The sequence below is a fragment of the Wyeomyia smithii genome, chromosome 1 (genome assembly GCF_029784165.1).
Source record: "Wyeomyia smithii strain HCP4-BCI-WySm-NY-G18 chromosome 1, ASM2978416v1, whole genome shotgun sequence".
NCBI lineage: Eukaryota > Metazoa > Arthropoda > Insecta > Diptera > Culicidae > Wyeomyia > Wyeomyia smithii.
In genome coordinates, this window is record NC_073694.1 from 196,704,410 (window position 1) to 196,723,068 (window position 18,659).

The following is an 18,659-nucleotide window of genomic DNA, read 5'->3' on the forward strand; positions in this document are numbered from 1 at the left end:
CGGCATAAGACGCCACTGTCTCTACTTTTGCAGAGGTACTTCAGCTGGAAGTTTATTTTGTTTTCCTCAACAAATCAATCTAGATACTAGCTGGTACAAAAGATTGTCACTGTTTCTTGTTATGAACTGATATTGTCTCATCACAATCATGATGTATTTTTTAGGAGTGTACAATTACAACATTGAAAATCTGTCAATCTGTCGTATTGCGCAATTAGCGTAAGCAGCATGTTCCTCATTCAGAAGGTTTCTATGTGATTTAATAAGCAGTTGTCGTGCAAAAATTGATCGTGCGCGAAGATCAAGGTGAGTTCTTCACGCTTCAGCAAAATGTTCAGCGCAATTTTTAAAGATGTTCCATAATAGAAACTGCAATAAGTATTTCACAATCATGGATCAGTTCGATTACAATGAGTTTTTTACTAATTCGTATGTCTTGTCAACTATGTACAACTATTACACACATTTTTAGGCACCAATGTGCATCGGAACCTGTTACCGATGCCATTGATAAAATTTACTAGATGAAGCTTGATCTATTTAATATTTCGTCGCACAAAATGGGACATCTCTTCGTCAGAAAAAAAACGTAGGAATAATCTTGATATCACGATAAAATAACTGTAATGTCTAGTACGAATATAAAAGCTTTAAAACACAGGTCTAGCCGACCTTTACCAAGATGTAAGTACCATTTTGATAAATAAATAATTCATTCTTTTATTGAATGTTGCATATTTCGATTCGCCCAGCAATGGTGCGAATAGAAACACTCAACGACCGACTGCGTTTTTCTTGTTCTGATGAAAGACTCGATTTTTATTTGGAGAAAATAATGAATATAGATGGAAACAAGACTTTAAAAAGTATTTAAATAGCGGAAATGTTCGCTTTATTACTACATGTACGTCATCTTAATGTTCGGATATCTTCTAACAGCGTTAGGAACGGGAGGATTCAGAGTTCAGGGTTAGGTATTTCTATCAATTCAGGATATTCTTGTACTTCGTCTAGACACGGCATCATTTGTACTGGTAGAACCGGAATCTTGGCCCGCTTCTTTCGGGTTGTGGATGTCTTTGTCAATTCATGCAGCAAATGAACCAGACTTTTGTCAAGTTTTTAGATAATAGCTTAGTTGTCTGCTGATTAGGGCTCTGATGGTCGCTGAGTAAGTTGATTCCATATTTCGTGGCCGCTTGACGGAGGGACAGTTTTTTCTATGTAACATTCTTGTAGCTTGCGTCAGGCGAAGTGAATCCGGTATTTTGTACGTTTTTGTACCTTTTTGTTTGTAAATCCGGACCAAGATGGAAGCTGAAAATATATAAAACATTTTTCAGGCATCATTTTACAACAAAATATGGTTACATTTCTCAAAACTGCTTGTTTTGTTTCTAATCACCCCTTAAATTTGCGAACCGGAGTTTTCCATGGAACATAAGTGAAAGCTTGATAAGTACTAAGTACGGCAATCTTCAAACTTAAAATGCTTCACTACTGACCCAGTACAGCACACGAACAAGCTCAAAGTGGAACAAAATGGCTTCCAAGTTTTTTGGCACTCGTAAACGCTCTGAACATAAGCCTCCATTTTGTAATTTAAACCCGATAAATAACCGATCAATGGGTTTAGTGGACTTGTATACTACTGAACTATCCGAGAAAACTCTGTTACATGATTTTTAAATATTATCAAAGAGTTTTTTTTTCTTCACAAATATTATCAAAGAGTTGTATTAACATTTTCCAAGCTCAGAAGTTTTGTTTATATTCACCCCGTTTCACTGCATGCAGCGAATTTGTTGACCTTCAAAGGAAAAATACACAAAAAATTATTCGTCTGAGTTTTGAATGAGTTCACGCACTTTTCGTTTTATACTGCCCATTATCTTCTGCACGGTGGAACTGTCAACTCGTTCCACCATTTTTTTTCCACCATATATGTAAATCATGATTATCGCCCAATATTTTTCAATTGGACGAAAATCTGACCAATGATGCCCATGATGATTTGATGATATCAATTCCATTCGTGTCAAATAAATGTTGTGTGAACAAAAAACAAATCAATTCCATTTTCCTTGGAATCCATGGGTTAGTGCCCATGACTTCTCTGCTGTAGTGGCATCTGTCCAAGTCAGGCCAGGACTTCACCGGACCGTCATGGGATTGGATGAACGGCAAAATCCGATTCTCGCAGCACTGTTCCTTGTACTCCTAGCCATTCATGGTTGATGAAAATCTTATTTTTTGCCACAGGAGCAGATCCTCTGCCACACCAAGAGCTTTAGAGCGAACTTGTCAGCAAACACGAACTTAAACAGCTTTGCGACATCACCTTTGTGCTTGGACATATAGAATTTTTGCCCTGGTAGCTGCGCGAAATCCAATTCTACATAAGACTTTTTTATACAGCATCGTAGAGCGGCGTTTTGCAACGAGATTCTGCTTGAGGGTTAAGTTGGGGTGCTTGCTGGCGTGGAACGACTGCAGACCTTCACGCCGACAGATTCGTCGAATAGTGCTGTACCGTGCCGAGAACTTTTCAGTCAAATCGCGCAGGGTGATCTCAGAGTTTGTCCGAATTGCAGACTTTTAATCGTAGCTACTTGTCAATCGTTCCACTTCTGCGGTTGCTGTGGTCAGCGCGATCCAGTGTTAGAGTTTTATTGAATCATTTCAGCATGCCGTTTTCGGTTGATTTGGGGAATTTGAAGCACATCGCATTTTTGGAATCGGATCACGTCGAATTTTCAATGTAAGTGTGCAAAACTTTTGATCCACTGAAACTTTCATCGCTATGTAAACAAACCTTTCTCATCACTACGCTGTCATTGGTTTCTCGTAACCGCCACATGAGGTACCACATTAAATAGAAAGCTGTGACCAAACATTAATAGCGTTTTTCTTTATTCCACTGGATCAGTGAAAATATACGCAGGAATAGAGAAGCGATATCGCTATTTACGATGCAAACAAGAGATGCCAGATAGCTCTAGGTGGCCTCTAGGAATAAAGAAATTCGCCATAAGTGAATCTAAATTTACATAAGCAGGGCCGGACTCAGGGTTGTGTAGGCCCCCTTTTCAGCTGTACACATTTCAATAAAAGAATATGCCATATAGCTTGCGTAAATGACGATTTGACAACAAATAATTAATTTGAAAGAGTTTCTCTTCTCTTCTTTCCTTCGCACGTGTAAAGTACATAAAGAGGTGAAGTTTTTTTCTCCAAAAATTCCACTTGGACACGACCATCACGAATTTGGCTCGACGATGGGTGAATTATTCATCTAGATTTACTTAAAAAACCCAATTTTGGTGTTGATTGAAATACTCCCGTCTTTGTGGGACACCCCCCTTTGTTGCAAAATAACGCAGTTTTTTTTTAAAAATCTTGTTTTTTTACAATCTATAGATGTAAGATGTCCGAAAAACACAGATAGACGATTTTGAAAGAAAATGAACCAAGAAAAAGTATGATTTTTGACCGAAAGTGATTTTGTTTTTTTTTTTTTTTGAAAACTAAACTAACCTTGTTTCGACAAATGCAGCCATTTTTATTTTAAATCCGATAATTTCATCGTGTTCCGTGGAAAATTTTACATAAAATAACTATCATCCTGAGGTAATATCATAAAACCAATCATATTTATTGAAAAATGTCTGAACCACAAGACCCAAAAATTGAATTTTTTTTCCGAGATATCACCAGATCTCGACGTTTTATGCATTTCAATCGAAATTCGATATTGATAATTTCATTACCCTGTTTATTTTTTTTTATCGGCCAACAAGTTAAAACTTCGACCACTTTGAAGCATGTGTTCACGAAGGACGATTGAGCTGGAATTTGGCATGGAGACGGGGTAGATTTGGAAAGCGTGAACAAAATGGCTTGGGTCTTTGCTGCATTGATGCAGATTTTTCGATTGTTGATTTAGTCGGACAGAACAACTGGACTTCTCCTGTAGTTTACATGTCAGAGTTCTAATCACCTGGCCCTTGCAGATGATGGCAGTGTCGTCTGTGAACATAGACAAGATTCCACCACCCGGAAGCACAGTGATTCTACTCTACACAAAAGTTGGAAAAAAGTCAAAAGTTACTTTAAACATGTATTAAACATGCTTTTCCAGTGAATTTGAGGTCGCTGATTTCAAATATGGTCTCAGAATGCCTGTAACATATTTAATTTTTGCAAGAATCGTATTTAACAATTGGTTACTCGCGCCAACTTTTGATACACGAGAACTCACAGTTTGATTTGATGTCAAATCAACGTTAAATCCTTTATAAACTTCAAACGATGTTTGTATCACCTCCTACTTAAAATCCAAAGCGGTGACATATGCTTTATTTTGCAAACACATGTATGTAGAGATCCCAGGAACATGTTTGAAATTTACTTACACAGTGAAACTTTTTGTTACCGTACAGTATCGAAATCCGTACACCTTGATGTTTTTCTTCAATTTTAGGCATTATAAAAATGAAAATTCATATGATAGTTATATGTACATGTCCGTTGAACTGTTGGCCTTCTGTTAAATTAAACTCAGCGCAAGTAGGCCATGAAATAAAAATATTAAAAATAAAAAATCTATCGTGTATCGGTTTCAGTTGTCATTTCGTCGCATTGTTGGAGAATTTACTAAGGAAACATTCTTCAGATAAAAACCTTTTTCAGGTGGGATATAAGTGTTTTACTCGGTATATCTTTTTGAATTTGATTAAAAAGGTAAGTCTTTGTCATTTTCTAGTTCCATATTGTCTGATGTATAGTGTAAATTGTATTTATTCATCAAAAACTGTGCCGTACGGATTTTGATCCTTGTTAATCGCTTGAATCAAAATCCGTACAGTGTGTGTATCATACATATATTGTTGAACTTTTACACTTGTTTTCAGCATATTATGAAAGAAAAACCATCATGAATATACAACAAACAATTTCGAAAAGGTGTGACTGAGCATGAGCATGAGCATGAGCATGATTGACCGCCCGCGGTTGCTACTCCGTTATTGCCAGATCAGCTGTAATTACACAAAGAACCAACAGATGATGTTTGGGACCAACATGCATCCTCAATGTGTAAAAACAGGTGACCTAAATCTTTATATTAGGCAATACCAGCGCCGGCCGCATCCGAATGCAGGTCAAAGAAGGAGTTTGTATAGGAATATGTTGACGTGATACTCGTTTTTTTGGGAGCCGAGAACACCTCTGCACTTCCACGAGAAATCACTGGGATGTCGGATAAAGGGGAAGGTATACAGCAAGGTTCGTTTTGGTAAACGATGCGCTAATGTCGGGTTCTTCAGAACAAGTGCCGCGTCTACAAGTTTATTACATCCGCCACGATATTCATAATGTGATTCGAACTTATTTAGTTTGACAATGTAACACCGCAACAATAAAACGTACGCGAGGATACAGGATTTTTGACTAAACCGAGACAACTTAAAATTACCGTATATCTCCTCGTAAGGTGATGCTCTTTATACCTAAAACTATTGCGCGTTGTTGATCCATCTGAAGATAATGCGACCTCATGGAAGGTACCGACGCGGGGGTTGAAATGATATTTATCGACTCAACGAAATCTACTTCGATTTCCGATGTAATAATTTAGATGCAACGCGCGAGCAGTCTCCGACTTAACGTTGATGAAGATAAGAAAGATATGATGAAATATCTGGGTTCACTTCGCGAAATCACCACACGCCGGAAGTCCATATATCAGCAAAACTCGCCCGGGCTGAATACGCGTTTACACCGAAGCGTTACGAACAACCGCTTTAATCCCCCCGGCCGACACATACGCGCAGGAACTCGGCGTTTACGTCGATTATCTCTTAACAATGTACGCCTAATACGCCTAATAAATATGAAAATTGGCAATGTTCCATGCATCCAAAGCCTCAACAATTTAATAAAAGCAAATATACATATAAGCCTGAATATATTTTTGAATTTATCGACAAAGTGCCGAACTAGTCATAAATATAACAAATTATGTAAAACAACTGGTCAAAAGCTAGAACAATCAAAAAATCAAAGCATATGATTCCTGAGAAACACATACTCCAAACTCCACAAACCACACTAACACTTTGTGGACAAAAATAAAACTTGTTACTGAAACCCTGCGGAAAAAAATACCGCGCACACAATTTCTACGATGAAATCAAAATCTCTCTGTATCTGTTTTCTCACATAAAGTAAAACTAGAAACAAGCATCAAAATATCACTTTACAATACAGACAAGACAAAACGTATACTTAGCTTTCATCTCTTCATTTTCCAGTTGTTTTCATCGTTTTTGGACTTTTCTTTAAATGGAAGTACAGTGGGAACATGCATGTATGCCTTCCCACACTCGTTCAATCCATACATTTTATTCGTTGAAAAGAGATAGCACATAAACACTGTAAACGGGGCGATGCATGGTTTTGATCTTATTGGCAAATTTTCACTTCAAGTTTAATTAGATACAAGCCAAATATAATTTGCACTATGCCAATGAATAAATCCCTAAAGAGCATTCAATCACTATAAAACTATGTGGAGCAGCTGCTCGAAAAACACTCTCCTTATTGTATGTAATAACACCACACACTCCACACTTTCAAACCGTCGCCAAGACAGCGATAGAAAAAAAAAAACAAGAAAAAATAAACACTTTGGTGAATCCAAAAAGCAACGCAATAATATTCAATTTTCACAATTAAATTCACTTTTTTCTGTGGAACTTCACACTTTTCGCACTCAGCACATTTCAATAGAACACCTGTATATATGTTTAACAATTCTTTAGGTGTAAAATAACCGAAAATCACCTAACAATGTGATGATTTCAAAGCAGGAACCAGCTGGCCAATCTTGATCACGGCCTCGCACAAACATCCGCGAACTTTTCCAAGAAAAAAACAATTTTAAATTTAGAAAATAAACTCACTCCGCGATAACATCTATAACGAACATGCACAACTAAATTAAACAATTTTTCTTCCGATATAACATGCGAGCGAAAAATTTTTGCGTCCGATTTCGGTCCACAATTTCGAAGAGGTGTGACTGAGGTGCTGAAAGTCGTATCGGGGAGCTTCGACAGGTTCCGGCGTTCTGGTGACTACGATAAAGGATGCCGTAAAGAACCGCTACGAATCTCAATCAAAGAAAGCTCCACCAACTTTCACTCCTGGAGAGGAAGATAGGATCATAAAGTGAGCCTGAAAGAAGGCGCCTTGTAGCTGGTTGTTGAGAAAAAATTTATGTTTTTTTTGGTCGAATCATTCACTTGGGATCTAAAGCTATACCAGTTTTTATATATCATTTTAAAAAAGCCGCATTTTCTGAGCAAAATGTGGTTTTCAAAAAAGTTTATCGTTTTTCTTCGATTCTTAAACGAAGAATAAAAAACTGATCGAAATGTCTTAGATGGCAGTTCGCCCATGTAAATCATGTTTTGCACAGAAAATTGCACTATTTCAGCTGATATGAGAAATTATAAACCGTGTTAAACTTTCGGAACCAATTGGCCCTCAAAATATATTTATTTGTAAATTTAAGGATAAATTTAACAATAAAATTCATTTTTGTACTTCGATTCAGTCTACATAGCGTGCGTGCGGGTTTCGATTCAAAAGTGTACGGATTTCGATTCAGACGAAAAACTGCATACGGATTTCGATTCGAAACAAGTTATATTCAAACATGATTTTTTCGAGTTTCAGAGTGATTTGAATCATATTGCTTGAAAATAGTGATAAAATATAAGTAGACCTATAAGTAAACATGTCAGTTTAAAGCAATATGTGATTTCTTGATTTTATATTGACCGTCGAAGATTATCATTTGCTTAGGTGTACGGATTTCGATCCAGCACGGTACGACACTTTTTTCTATGATACCTTTTGGTTTTCAGACTTGTCATGTTTAATTCACCTTGACGTCAAAATCTATGGCATATGCTGCAATTTGCATGAACATGTGCTTGTAGAGGTTCAAGAGCATTAAATAAATCGTTATACTGAAACCTCTTTTTACGTACCTTTTTCAATGATTTTCAATGTCCAGGATTTTCATTTTCTCTCAGAGTTTCTCTTTTCTCGTTGAAAAATTAAGAAAAAAAAAATCTTGCTTGAAAACACGAGTAGCGTTTAAAGGTTAGTTGAAACATGGAATAGAAGCTTCAGTGGCGCTGAGTTGAGGACTTTCAACCTCAACTAGAGATTGAACAAGTAATAAATAAATTAAGATCATTCCAAATAATTTTAAAAGTTTTTGTTTACCACTCCCTTCAAAAGTGGGTGAAAAATCAGGGGATAAATCAGGGGGGCAAACAATATAATAGTAACGAAAATATTGTTTGTTTTTTTTTTTCCAACAGTAGGCAGTTGTTATCGCTCAACCTGCCAGAAGGACAGGCTGTTAGAAAGCTTCAAGTCCCTGGTCGTTCCTCTGGGGACAAGACCTCTTCCCCGCCTGCTCGACTTTGAGACACACGAAGGCAGTCAGGGTCCGTTTGTTTTGCCGTTTGCTGCTGCTCGCGTTATGCTGCTACACTGCTGGGAAATACTTCCCCGGCCCGTCATAGCCCCAAGCCAGAGCGCGTGTGACCTCAAAGGCGGGGTTCGACCGCTGGGCGGTATTTTCTGCTGATCTACCGATAGTTTAGTTTAGATAGTTCGGCTAACACTCGGTGAGCTGGCGACGTCAATTCTAACTCTGGACGATTCTACCGGTCTTCACCAGGTAATATTTCGCTGCTGCAGGTTCTTTACCCCGGCCCGGCACAGCCTCCAGTTCATGCGCATGTGACCTCGAAGGCGGGGCATCAACCGCGAGGTGGCTTTCTGTCATTCTTCTGATATCTCAGCTGTTCTTTCATGCGGGTGGCGGAGCTAGTGGGTCCTACCACGAGGTCAAATAAAAGGCTCTCTTAGTGTCATATATATGTAGGTTAGGGCCGGAGATGCTAACTCGTACAGGACAAGAAATCGATCGTCGCTGCGGTTTCACAGGAAGAACGGACCTGCTCTTTTTATTTATTTCCTGACCTACTTAGCCACTGAACTGCAGTTCTTGCGTTCCCAATGAACGATTGTTTCTGTGTGGAGACTTGTGGGTTGTGTATTGCACCGCGAGCTCTTTTTAAATTAGCCGTTACATTTTTATTTTACAACTACTTGCTAATGATTCTAGGAGTTGATATTTCGTTATTTTATCGTTTCTTATAAATTACATATTTTTTTAAATAATAATTGTATTGGAGCTCAACCAAAATTAATCTTGGGAGAATTGAATTTTATCGCACACCCAACCTATTTCTGCATACAATTCATCCCGAACGCTACTATACTGCGCCTCCGTGCATGAAACGCAATCTCCCTTCATGGGTATTATAGGGTAAAGGGTAACGGTTCGAAACGGTAACACAGTATAGACCACTAAATTGCGATATTGGCTTTGTGCTGCTTTAGAATGCCATCAGAATCGAACCTGGAAAATTAGGGCGTCTTTGATAATATGCAAACAAATTCTGTTTTTTTTTCAAATTTATGTCACTCAAGTATAAAAAATATTATGTCTCATAAATTCTCACATTAAAACTAAAACACTCTTCAAAATGTCATTGCCAAAGTTTAAGCTAGCCCTCTAGAAAAAGGCGAAAAATATATAAAATGTATGTATATTTAAAAAACCTCTATAACTTTTGACTGGCACGAGATATTGATGAGTTCGGAATTGCAAAATGTACAAAACGTACTTTTAACAAGTTATGAAAAAATGCTCTAAATCGGACATTTTTAAAGGTACAAGTATTTTGTTTCACAAAATTGTTCTAAATTAGTAGAATTTTAAATTTGTAGAACACTGCTACTTTGAAAATAATAAAGTTATTTTTTTATCGCTTTAAAAATGTTGGTCACCCTAATGTTTGATAACACAAAAAAGCACGTTGCGATACCCAAAAACTTTTTTAAACGGTTTTTGTCTACAAAATCTCTTTAAAGCGATAAAAGCAGATTTTCCCCGCATATATTTATTTATTATTTCCCCAGTTTTTCGAAAAGGTCATAAAAAATCTGCAAAATAAGCCTATCGTGGAATGCGTGCACATAGTTTTTTGGAAAATTATAGCGAGCTCAATTTTCATCCAATCGTCACGAAATTTTGGTTAAACATATTTCAAATGTTAGGCAAAATGACACAAATAAAATTTACGTGATACGACAAAGTGAGTTTCCTGACTTGGCATCACTGTGGGAAGGGAGTGCCTGTGGGATCCCAGTATTTACGTTGGTATTGAATGAGACAGTGCGTCGTGCTACATTCGCTGTTGGAGTGATGAATCTGCTTTGTAATTTGCTGTTTGTTTTCTGTCGGAACGTGTTGCACTAAGATTTCCGCTGCAAACCTAAAACAGTTGTTAAGTCGCGTATCTTGTTTTTGCACTCCTTAAAGTTCGATCCAGATAATGATAATAGGTGAGCGTGAAGTATTTTAACGCTTATCTCTAACAAAGCATGAAAAAGCACATAAGTATTACTGGATGTTGGAAATTATTAACCATCAGTCAATCGAAGCTCGTCGAAGCGTAAAGGTACTGCACATAAAGAGAAAGCAGCGATAGAGAGAGAGAGAGGGGGGAGAGAGAGAGAGAGAGGGGAGAGAGAGAGAGAGAGGGGGAGAGAGAGAGAGGGAGAGAGAGAGAGGGAGAGAGAGAGGGAGAGAGAGAGAGGGAGAGAGAGAGGGAGAGGGAGAGAGAGAGGGAGAGGGAGAGAGAGAGAGAGAGAGAGAGAGAGAGAGAGAGAGAGAGAGAGAGAGAGAGAGAGAGAGGAGAGAGAGAGAGAGAGAGAGAGAGAGAGAGAGAGAGAGAGAGAGAGAGAGAGAGAGAGAGAGAGAGAGAGAGAGAGAGAGAGAGAGAGAGTTACAGGGCAGTGCAAATTTATTTTCAGCAGTTTTTGGCGGCAACCGCGGTGGAGTGCCGGTGTGCGCGCGGTATTCCGATAGTGTGTGGATGAGACTTGTTTTTTGGTCGAGTTTTAATTAAATCTTCATGATCATGCCGGTAAGTAGAGTAGAGCAAAGAGATGAGATGATTTTTCCAGGGGATCCCACTGAGTTGGTAAATTCAAGTTGTGCTGAATTCAAAATATTACAGCAAATAACCACGCGGCTTATCTATATGGGGTAAGGAACGGCTTAAGCAGTGGCGCCTATTTTAATCAGTCGAAGAAAACAGGCCTCAAACTCCTGAATTTTGATCAATATCGACAATTTCAATAATGGAAACGAAAACTTTGATTGTCTAGCTGTCTTACGAATATGAGAAATACCGTTAATCACAAAGAAATCTGTGCACAAACAATAATCGGAAGCCATTCAGGAGCCACTTCGGGTGCTGAAAAATAACGCCTGCAAAACAGATGGAAACTGCTTAAAATAGGTTCGGGGTGATTGAAATAGTCTCCCTCGATTGGTAACTTTAATTGATTATTGCTAATGTTTGCTAACTTTGTTTCACAATATAAAAACAAGTTCTGACAGAGAAAAAGATAGAGAACAGATTGATATACTTTTGTTTGAATTTCTCCCAACGCATTTCGAGCATTTCGTCTCAATACAGGCGGTTCCTAAAGCTGCTTAGTATATGTTCCCTACCCTAGTACCAAGCTGGGTGAAATAACTTTTGCCAGGATTTAGCCATTGAACCGTACCAAACCGTGATTTAATGTGTGATGACGGATAATCTCGCAAAAATTGATTGCCGTGAAATTGGAAGCCAAATTGGTTGGGCTGTCCATCAATAAAACAATAAAACAAAAAAAAACATGCGTTAAATCAATCAATCAAATGCTGATAAACGATCGGTTGAAGTTGAACTTGCCAGGAAGTACCGAAGATAGCTGAGTAATTATTCGTACTCAGATGATCACTTCGGAGGACATTTGATAGTACATTTTCAGATAAGTGAAACTCAGTTGCGTTAATTGCAAGATTGACGAGTTTTGCTGTGCAGTATAGTGAAACACTAAGACGTTGATATTTTAACCTGTGATATATAACATAACACATAAATAGTTATGGATAACATAATAATAATTGTACCGCATAATGTTATATGAAATGCAAGTAAAATATTTAAAAAAAGAACATACAGCGCAAACCTGCTGCATCTAAGAGTGAGACTCTGGCTTGCTGAAACATGCGATGTTTATTTGGAAAACATCGCGTGCCGGCGAACGATGACTACGTGCATTCAAGCCTTTGTTTCGTACCAGTTCGAAATTGGGCTAGCAGCAGCTAGTGGATGTTAGATGATGTAGGTAAACTGCTGCAGCGCTTCATCAGAAACCACTAAAAGTGGGCATTTAGTAATAATTTGCTGATATGGTACGGTTTACGTGATGTGAGTATTGAATTTAGTTGTGTTTAGTTTTACCTGAAGCTTTAGTTGCTTTCACACGCCGAGTGGTTTTAAGTTTCGGTTTATCAGCTTGGTTATTCAATAGTTATGTTGTGCTATACATAAATGAAAGTACAATGCAACCATTATGATATATCAGAGTAATTATTTATTTGTATTTTTTACCATAATGTTAGTGTCTTCCGATACTGATCTGTCTGCTACCGCTGGCTTTTGGAGTTCCTCAGGTGGTAGTGCAAAAAAGCGGGCTAAGCGATGAAGAGATGACCGCAGTGCTGCAGCAGTACGATGAAGAAGTTCGTCCGTTTTGTAACCGCCAGGTCACTGCCAACTGGAATACTGCAACTAACACGGAAGATGAAGCAGCACAAGAAGAACAGGTACGATTCTACCCGTTCGAGAGCCACAAGAATCACTAACTGTGAAAATTTTCGAGCTAGCTATTGCAGTAGAAACACGAACTAGAAAACTTCAATTATCGTTGTGCTTCTAAAGTTAACACCTTTTTTCTACCGATGAAGGAGTACAAATTGACGATAACAGATAATTGCAATGGAACTAGGAAAGCAAAACACAATTCTACTACTCGTACAGCTTATTAAATCAAATCGCCTCCTTACCACCTTCCACAGAACTCAGCCACTCTGGCCTACGCGAAGTTCCGCAGCGATTACTACGAGCAGTACTTCAAGGACACGGTGGTAGAGAACTACCAGGACGAGAAGGTCCGAAAGCAGCTCCACCTGTTGAAGGATCTGGGAACGACGGCCCTGCCGGAAAGTGAGCTCGAGGAGTACAATAAAGTGATGCGGCGGCTAGATACCTACCAGCTGGCGGAAATCTGTCCGTACACCAATCAGGAGTGCAAGGAAGGCGACCCAAAGTGGACTCTTGATCCGGAGATGGAGCAGGTGCTTGCCAGCTCGACTGATTACGATGAGTTGAAATACGTTTGGCAGCGCTGGCGGGAGGAATCGGGAGGGAAAATGCGTACGGATTATCAACAGTACGTGGAGTTTGTGAATAAAGCGGCCGAACTTAACGGATACAACGATTATGGGGAGCTGTGGCGGGCACGGTACGATGATGATGATCTTCGGGACACGCTGGAGCGACTGTGGAAGGAGGTTGAACCTCTGTACAATGAGCTGCATACGTATGTGCGGTACAAGCTGCTGGATTTGTACGGTGAGTTCAAGCGTATGCAAGATCGAAAGTGATAGAATGTTTTCTATTTATTCTAGGGGATAAAATGGATCGTGATAATAAAGTGATATCGGCGCATCTGCTGGGTAATGTGTGGGCCTATGCGTGGGGGAATATATATGATCGGATTAAACCCTTTCCGGAGGCTAGCCTGGTCGACGTAACCGCCAAAATGAAGGAATTGGGTTTCAACGCTACCAAAATGTTTGAGATGTCGGACGAATTTTACCAAAGCTTGGGTTTACCGAGTTGTGCAATGAGTTACGGTCCGAAGGCCATCATCGAAAAACCTGAGCAAAAAATGGTGTGCCATGCGTCGGCATGGGATTTCTGTGATGGCGAGGATTTTCGTATTAAAATGTGCACCAGTATTGATATGGAAGATTTTATTACGATTCACCATGAGATGGGCCATCTCATATACTACATTCTGTACAAGGAACAGCTGCCATTGTTTAAAACGGGAGCAACTCCCGCATTCCACGAAGCGGTCGGAGATACGATAACGCTTTCCGTGGCAACTCCGCAGCATTTGCAAAAGGTGGGACTGTTGGATGATTACACTGACAGTGAAGCTGACAACATCAATGCGCTGTTTGAAATGGCTCTGGAACGTGTGGCCTTCTTACCATACGGTTATTTAGTCGATTTGTGGCGTTGGGATGTATTTAGTGGAGCAGTGAACGAAAGCAACTGGAACAGCCACTGGTGGAGTCTGCGGGAGAAGTATCAGAAAGTATACGCACCGGTGACTCGAACGGAGGACGATTTCGATCCGGGGGCGATATATCATGTACCAGCCAACGCGCAGTATATCGCGTACTTTCTGGCGCACATATTGCAGTTCCAATTCTACCGATCGCTTTGCATTGAAGCAGGACAGTACGATCCTTCCAACAGCACCTCTAATCCTTTGCACAAATGTCATTTCTACAATAGCAAAGCTGCCGGTGATAAACTCAAGGAAGGGCTATCCCTTGGGTACAGTGAAGATTGGACGTTCGCTCTAGAGAAGCTGACCGGTGAGCGTGAAATCAGCGGTCAGGCTGTGGTGGAATACTTTGCACCATTGTATACTTTCTTGCAACAGGAGAACCGACAGCTTAAAAACGCTGAAATGGAGTCCATCATCGAAAAGTACAACGATCAGTATGAGGTTGCTTGCAATCGGCAAGTGAAAGCTCAGTACGCTACCCAGATCGATGTTGGTAACATAACGCTACTGCAGGAACTGACACAAATTCTCAACGGAAACACCGCCTTTGTGCTGGAGAACTCTGAAAAATATTTCGCCAATGTCGAAATCTCGGACTACGATAAAGCAGAAATTCGTCGGCAGTTACAGTATCTGACACAGATATCGGTGAATCGGCTTCCTTCCGAGGATTTCACTGTGGTATGTTGTTATTAGTTTTTTCTACAGGTTATTTCAAAGAATTCTTCATATCATTAAATAAGGATCAGTTATTATGGTATAAGGAAGATACATACTTATGTAAGTTCTTTCCTTCTAAGGTTTTTAAAAAACATTTGGATTCTTAACACATTGATTTTTACTAAGTATTTTAAACTATTTACGTCCTAAGACGAGAACAACCTCTACACACTTCGAACGTTTCGCTTCGACTGAAGCACCTGAAAAATTAATATAAGTTCCCTACTCATCGATGGATTGGATTACTGCTGCGTAAGGATTGTTGGCTCCGCTCTGCTGCCGTCGCTGCTGTCGTTGTCGTCGTTGCTGCTACCAGCTCGGTTCTGCTGCGCCAGGGGTATCAGGGGTACAACGTCCGTTGGTGGAGTTGTCGATGTCGCCGTGTTGCTGTGCTGGAGTCGTTCTGGATGCCGGTCGTTCACTTGCTGCGTCAGGAATGTCGGGCGTCCAATTGTTGCATCAGAAATGCCATGTGCAAGGATTTGCTGTGTCAGGAATGGTGCGTCCGGTGTTGGTGTACAGTAATGTCCATAACTACATATTGTTACGTCCTGAGGTTCTAGATATTACTTTTTTTATTTTCAGTTGAATAGTGCTCTTAATCAAATGCAGAACATATACAGTAGTACTCTAATTTGTCCGTACAATGATCAGAGCTGTTTGGAAGCCACCCTGAGTTTGGATCCAGATCTATACGCAATACTGGCTAGTTCGCAGGATTACGACGAGCTGCTGTACGTTTGAAAGGAATGGCGCGATAAAACGGGACGACTGATGAAGAACGATTACGCAGAATACGTGAAGTATATGAACAAAGCGGCCGGAATCGCAGGAACTGATGACATGGGAGAATTGTGGAGATCGTCCTTCGAAGAGGATAATTTTGTCGAGAATATGAAACAGTTGTGGGAACAATTGAAACCATTCTATGGCGAATTGCACAAATACGTGCGTCGCAAATTGATGGAAATCTACGGTGACAAGATGGACGCTGATAACCCAAATATTCCGGCTCACTTGCTGGGTAATGTGTGGGCCCAATCTTGGGTCAACTTGTATGAACGTACATAACCGTTCGAAAATGCATCCGATTTGGACATTACTAAAGCATTAGTAGCAAAAAATTTTACCATTAGGCAACTGTTCGAAATATCTAACGATTTCTACATTGGTCTGGGACTTCCTGACAATAGTATGTGTTACAACAAGAGCCTTGGAGCAAGATCGGGCTGCCGGAAGATTATGTCGATAGTCACGAGAATGATATCAACGCACTCTACCTGAGGGCACTGGATCGAGTGGCATTTTTGCCTTTCGGCCTGTTGATCGACATGTGGCGTTGGGAAGTATTCGCTGGTGAGGTCGATTTTGCGGATTGGAACAAACGCTGGTGGGAGCTCAGAGAGGAATATCAGATGATTGCGGCCCCAGTCGAGCAAGATTTGGATGCTTTCGACCCAGGTGCAAAGTATCATATACCCTTTGACAGTCAATATATTTCGTAAGTTGATCGCAATATAACGATTCTAGGTGAATTTAATTACATTTCATTTCAGGTAGATACTTCATTGCTCACATTCTGGACCTACAGCTGCATAAAGCACTCTGCCAAGTAGCCGGTGAATACGAGCCCAATAACTCGGAAAAACCTCTGCACAAGTGTGATATTGATGGATCCACGGCAGCCGGTGATCGTTTACGAGCTGGCTTGCAACTGGGTCGCTCCGAACACTGGTCAGAAGCACTATGGGTTATGACCGGCGAGACAGAACTGAAGACGGATGCTCTGTTGGAATATTACGCCCCACTGTACGAGTTTTTAAAGGAGGAGAACGAAAAGGCCGAGAAAGGAGCGGCTGCCGCAGTCTCTCTATCGACTTCTCTGATTGTAGCAATAACCGGCGTCAGTTTACTGTTGAGATTATTAATGTGCGAATAAACGGTGACCCATATCGTGAGCGCAGTTAATGTTTACAATTGCGAATTTAATTATTGGTCAACGATCTTGGCGTCGCTCTACGTCTTCAACATATTTGCAGTCGTATGCTTTCTTACTCTCATTTTCTCTCCCCCCTCTTTCTCTTTATCTATCTCTCTCTCTCTCTCTTGACTGATCATGAGAGATAAGTGGTAGTCAGCGAACAACGGCAATTGTCTTTATTGATTAAATTGTATAGTTTTTGCAAAGGTACTATTGGAATTTTATTTGATTGTCCTTAACAAAATGGTTTAGTATTTTACCTGGTACAAAAAAATTGTCAGTGTTTCTGGTTTTGGATTATTACCGAAATTTTAAAAATAAAGCTTTTCACTATTGCTGACATATAACATTTTTCTAATATTCGTGTCATTTTTTATATTTCTTGTTTTTTTTTTTTATGGTTGAATCAGGTAAGAATTTTGACATAAATTTTGTATGTCATGTATTTTGAATTGTCTTCATAATTAATTGATTGAAATTGATTTGAACTGCATTCAAGATTAAAAGATAGAGTAGCTTTGAAAGGTCTGAACACAATCGTCGTCTTATGAAGGGGAAAACATGTCGTAGTACGCTTTTTATATTCATTTCAATTGATATTTAGTTTGATTTCAACCGAATGTTTACAAGCTTTCCGTAAGAGGCCGTTTATTCACCCGCTGCATCGCTTATCGCTATCGTATGATATTTTGTTCTTTTCCGAAAATAGCGTAACTAATTCTTCTATTAATATTGCAATGATAAATTGCTTTCTCAGCGAAACTAAAAGAGAATTATCAAGCCCAGTGTATCGGTCACTCTATACCAAAATTCCCCAGTCGTCGAAATAAAACACAGTCTGAGACCTTGAATGTTTGTCGATTTCCCGCCAATGCATTCAAACCACTCATTCTACTTGCCGCTGTTTGCTAATCAATTTAGGCCATTTTCGATAGGATATTCAAAAAACTTGTATACTTTTCTCATAAATAGGTAAAAAGTTTCATTACTATGTGTTTTAAAAGCATTCCTTAACTTTAGTGTTTTTTTAAAGCAAGATGTAAGTGAAGAATTGTTACATCGCACTAAACATTAAATTTCCGAATACAGCAATCCAAACTACAATTCGAATTGCAGTCACGCTTGAGTTTCGTTTGGCACCGTAAGCCTATATAATCAGGGAAATGGCAAGCAGGTAACATGAATTGCCTTAATTCGTAGCACGTATTAAGAATTGGGCTTAAGTAAAATATTAGCAGATTTAGTACCTACTCGATTATTGTTTTTGGAAACCCACAGACAGTCGAATTCGAATACGGTATAGTCATTGAGGCAGGTCAGAATGTTTGTAATGGAGATGCTAACTAATATTTATGTGTTTTTATTGTTGCTACTGGTGTGTTGATAGTATTTCCACCCTTCCGATACTAAGAGAAATGAAATGAAGCCGCTTTCGTCGTTCCATTTGAAATATTCGGTATAGCATGAACATGAACGTTCTCCGGGGGGTCACTCGCGAGTCGTGAGTAACGGAGAGAATGAGTTCTACTATTATAGTATGCGGTAGTGTAAACATTGAATTTGATTTCAAATGATGCTTGCAGTGAATGCTTTT

At 39.5% G+C, this 18,659-nt stretch overlaps 2 protein-coding genes and 1 long non-coding RNA gene across 7 annotated transcripts; 2 read left to right on the forward strand and 1 right to left on the reverse strand.

The window, feature by feature from the left end:
- Positions 1-912: 912 nt before the first annotated feature.
- Positions 913-12,810, reverse strand: LOC129734018 (uncharacterized). Its single transcript, XR_008729762.1, has 3 exons — positions 12,609-12,810; positions 12,459-12,538; positions 913-1,317 (listed from the first exon to the last, which is right to left on the reverse strand). It is a non-coding gene; the product is annotated as an uncharacterized LOC129734018 (long non-coding RNA).
- LOC129734016 (angiotensin-converting enzyme-like) lies at positions 10,588-15,844 on the forward strand. 5 transcript variants are annotated; one of them, XM_055695715.1, is made up of 7 exons: positions 10,588-10,616; positions 10,975-11,084; positions 12,620-12,823; positions 12,884-13,631; positions 13,688-15,045; positions 15,236-15,605; positions 15,670-15,844. In XM_055695715.1, exons 4-6 carry the CDS (start codon positions 13,250-13,252, stop codon positions 15,299-15,301), a joined length of 1,806 nt encoding a protein of 601 aa, XP_055551690.1. In that variant the 5' UTR covers positions 10,588-10,616; positions 10,975-11,084; positions 12,620-12,823; positions 12,884-13,249; the 3' UTR covers positions 15,302-15,605; positions 15,670-15,844. The 5 variants fall into 5 exon arrangements, with proteins under 5 accessions (XP_055551690.1, XP_055551688.1, XP_055551686.1 ...); XM_055695713.1 differs by having other exon boundaries at positions 13,076-13,631; positions 13,688-15,144; positions 15,211-15,605; XM_055695711.1 differs by having other exon boundaries at positions 13,076-13,631.
- A 14-nt stretch (positions 15,845-15,858) lies between these two features.
- Positions 15,859-17,023, forward strand: LOC129717418 (angiotensin-converting enzyme-like). Its single transcript, XM_055667304.1, has 3 exons — positions 15,859-16,113; positions 16,278-16,585; positions 16,645-17,023. The coding sequence occupies exons 1-3, from the start codon at positions 15,859-15,861 to the stop codon at positions 17,021-17,023; spliced, it is 942 nt and encodes a 313-aa protein (XP_055523279.1).
- Positions 17,024-18,659: the final 1,636 nt, after the last annotated feature.

What these genes read in the sequence shown, in the direction of transcription:
- LOC129734016 (XM_055695711.1), top strand. An exon ending in AAGCAGCACAAGAAGAACAG is followed by an intron (nt 12,824 to 13,075) that starts GTACGATTCTAC and finishes CACCTTCCACAG; the next exon opens with AACTCAGCCACTCTGGCCTA. An exon ending in CAAGCTGCTGGATTTGTACG is followed by an intron (nt 13,632 to 13,687) that starts GTGAGTTCAAGC and finishes TATTTATTCTAG; the next exon opens with GGGATAAAATGGATCGTGAT.
- LOC129717418 (XM_055667304.1), top strand. Translation starts at nt 15,859, where the DNA reads ATGAAGAACGATTACGCAGAATACGTGAAGTATATGAACAAAGCGGCC. An exon ending in CGGCTCACTTGCTGGGTAAT is followed by an intron (nt 16,114 to 16,277) that starts GTGTGGGCCCAA and finishes TCCTGACAATAG; the next exon opens with TATGTGTTACAACAAGAGCC. An exon ending in TTTGACAGTCAATATATTTC is followed by an intron (nt 16,586 to 16,644) that starts GTAAGTTGATCG and finishes CATTTCAGGTAG; the next exon opens with ATACTTCATTGCTCACATTC.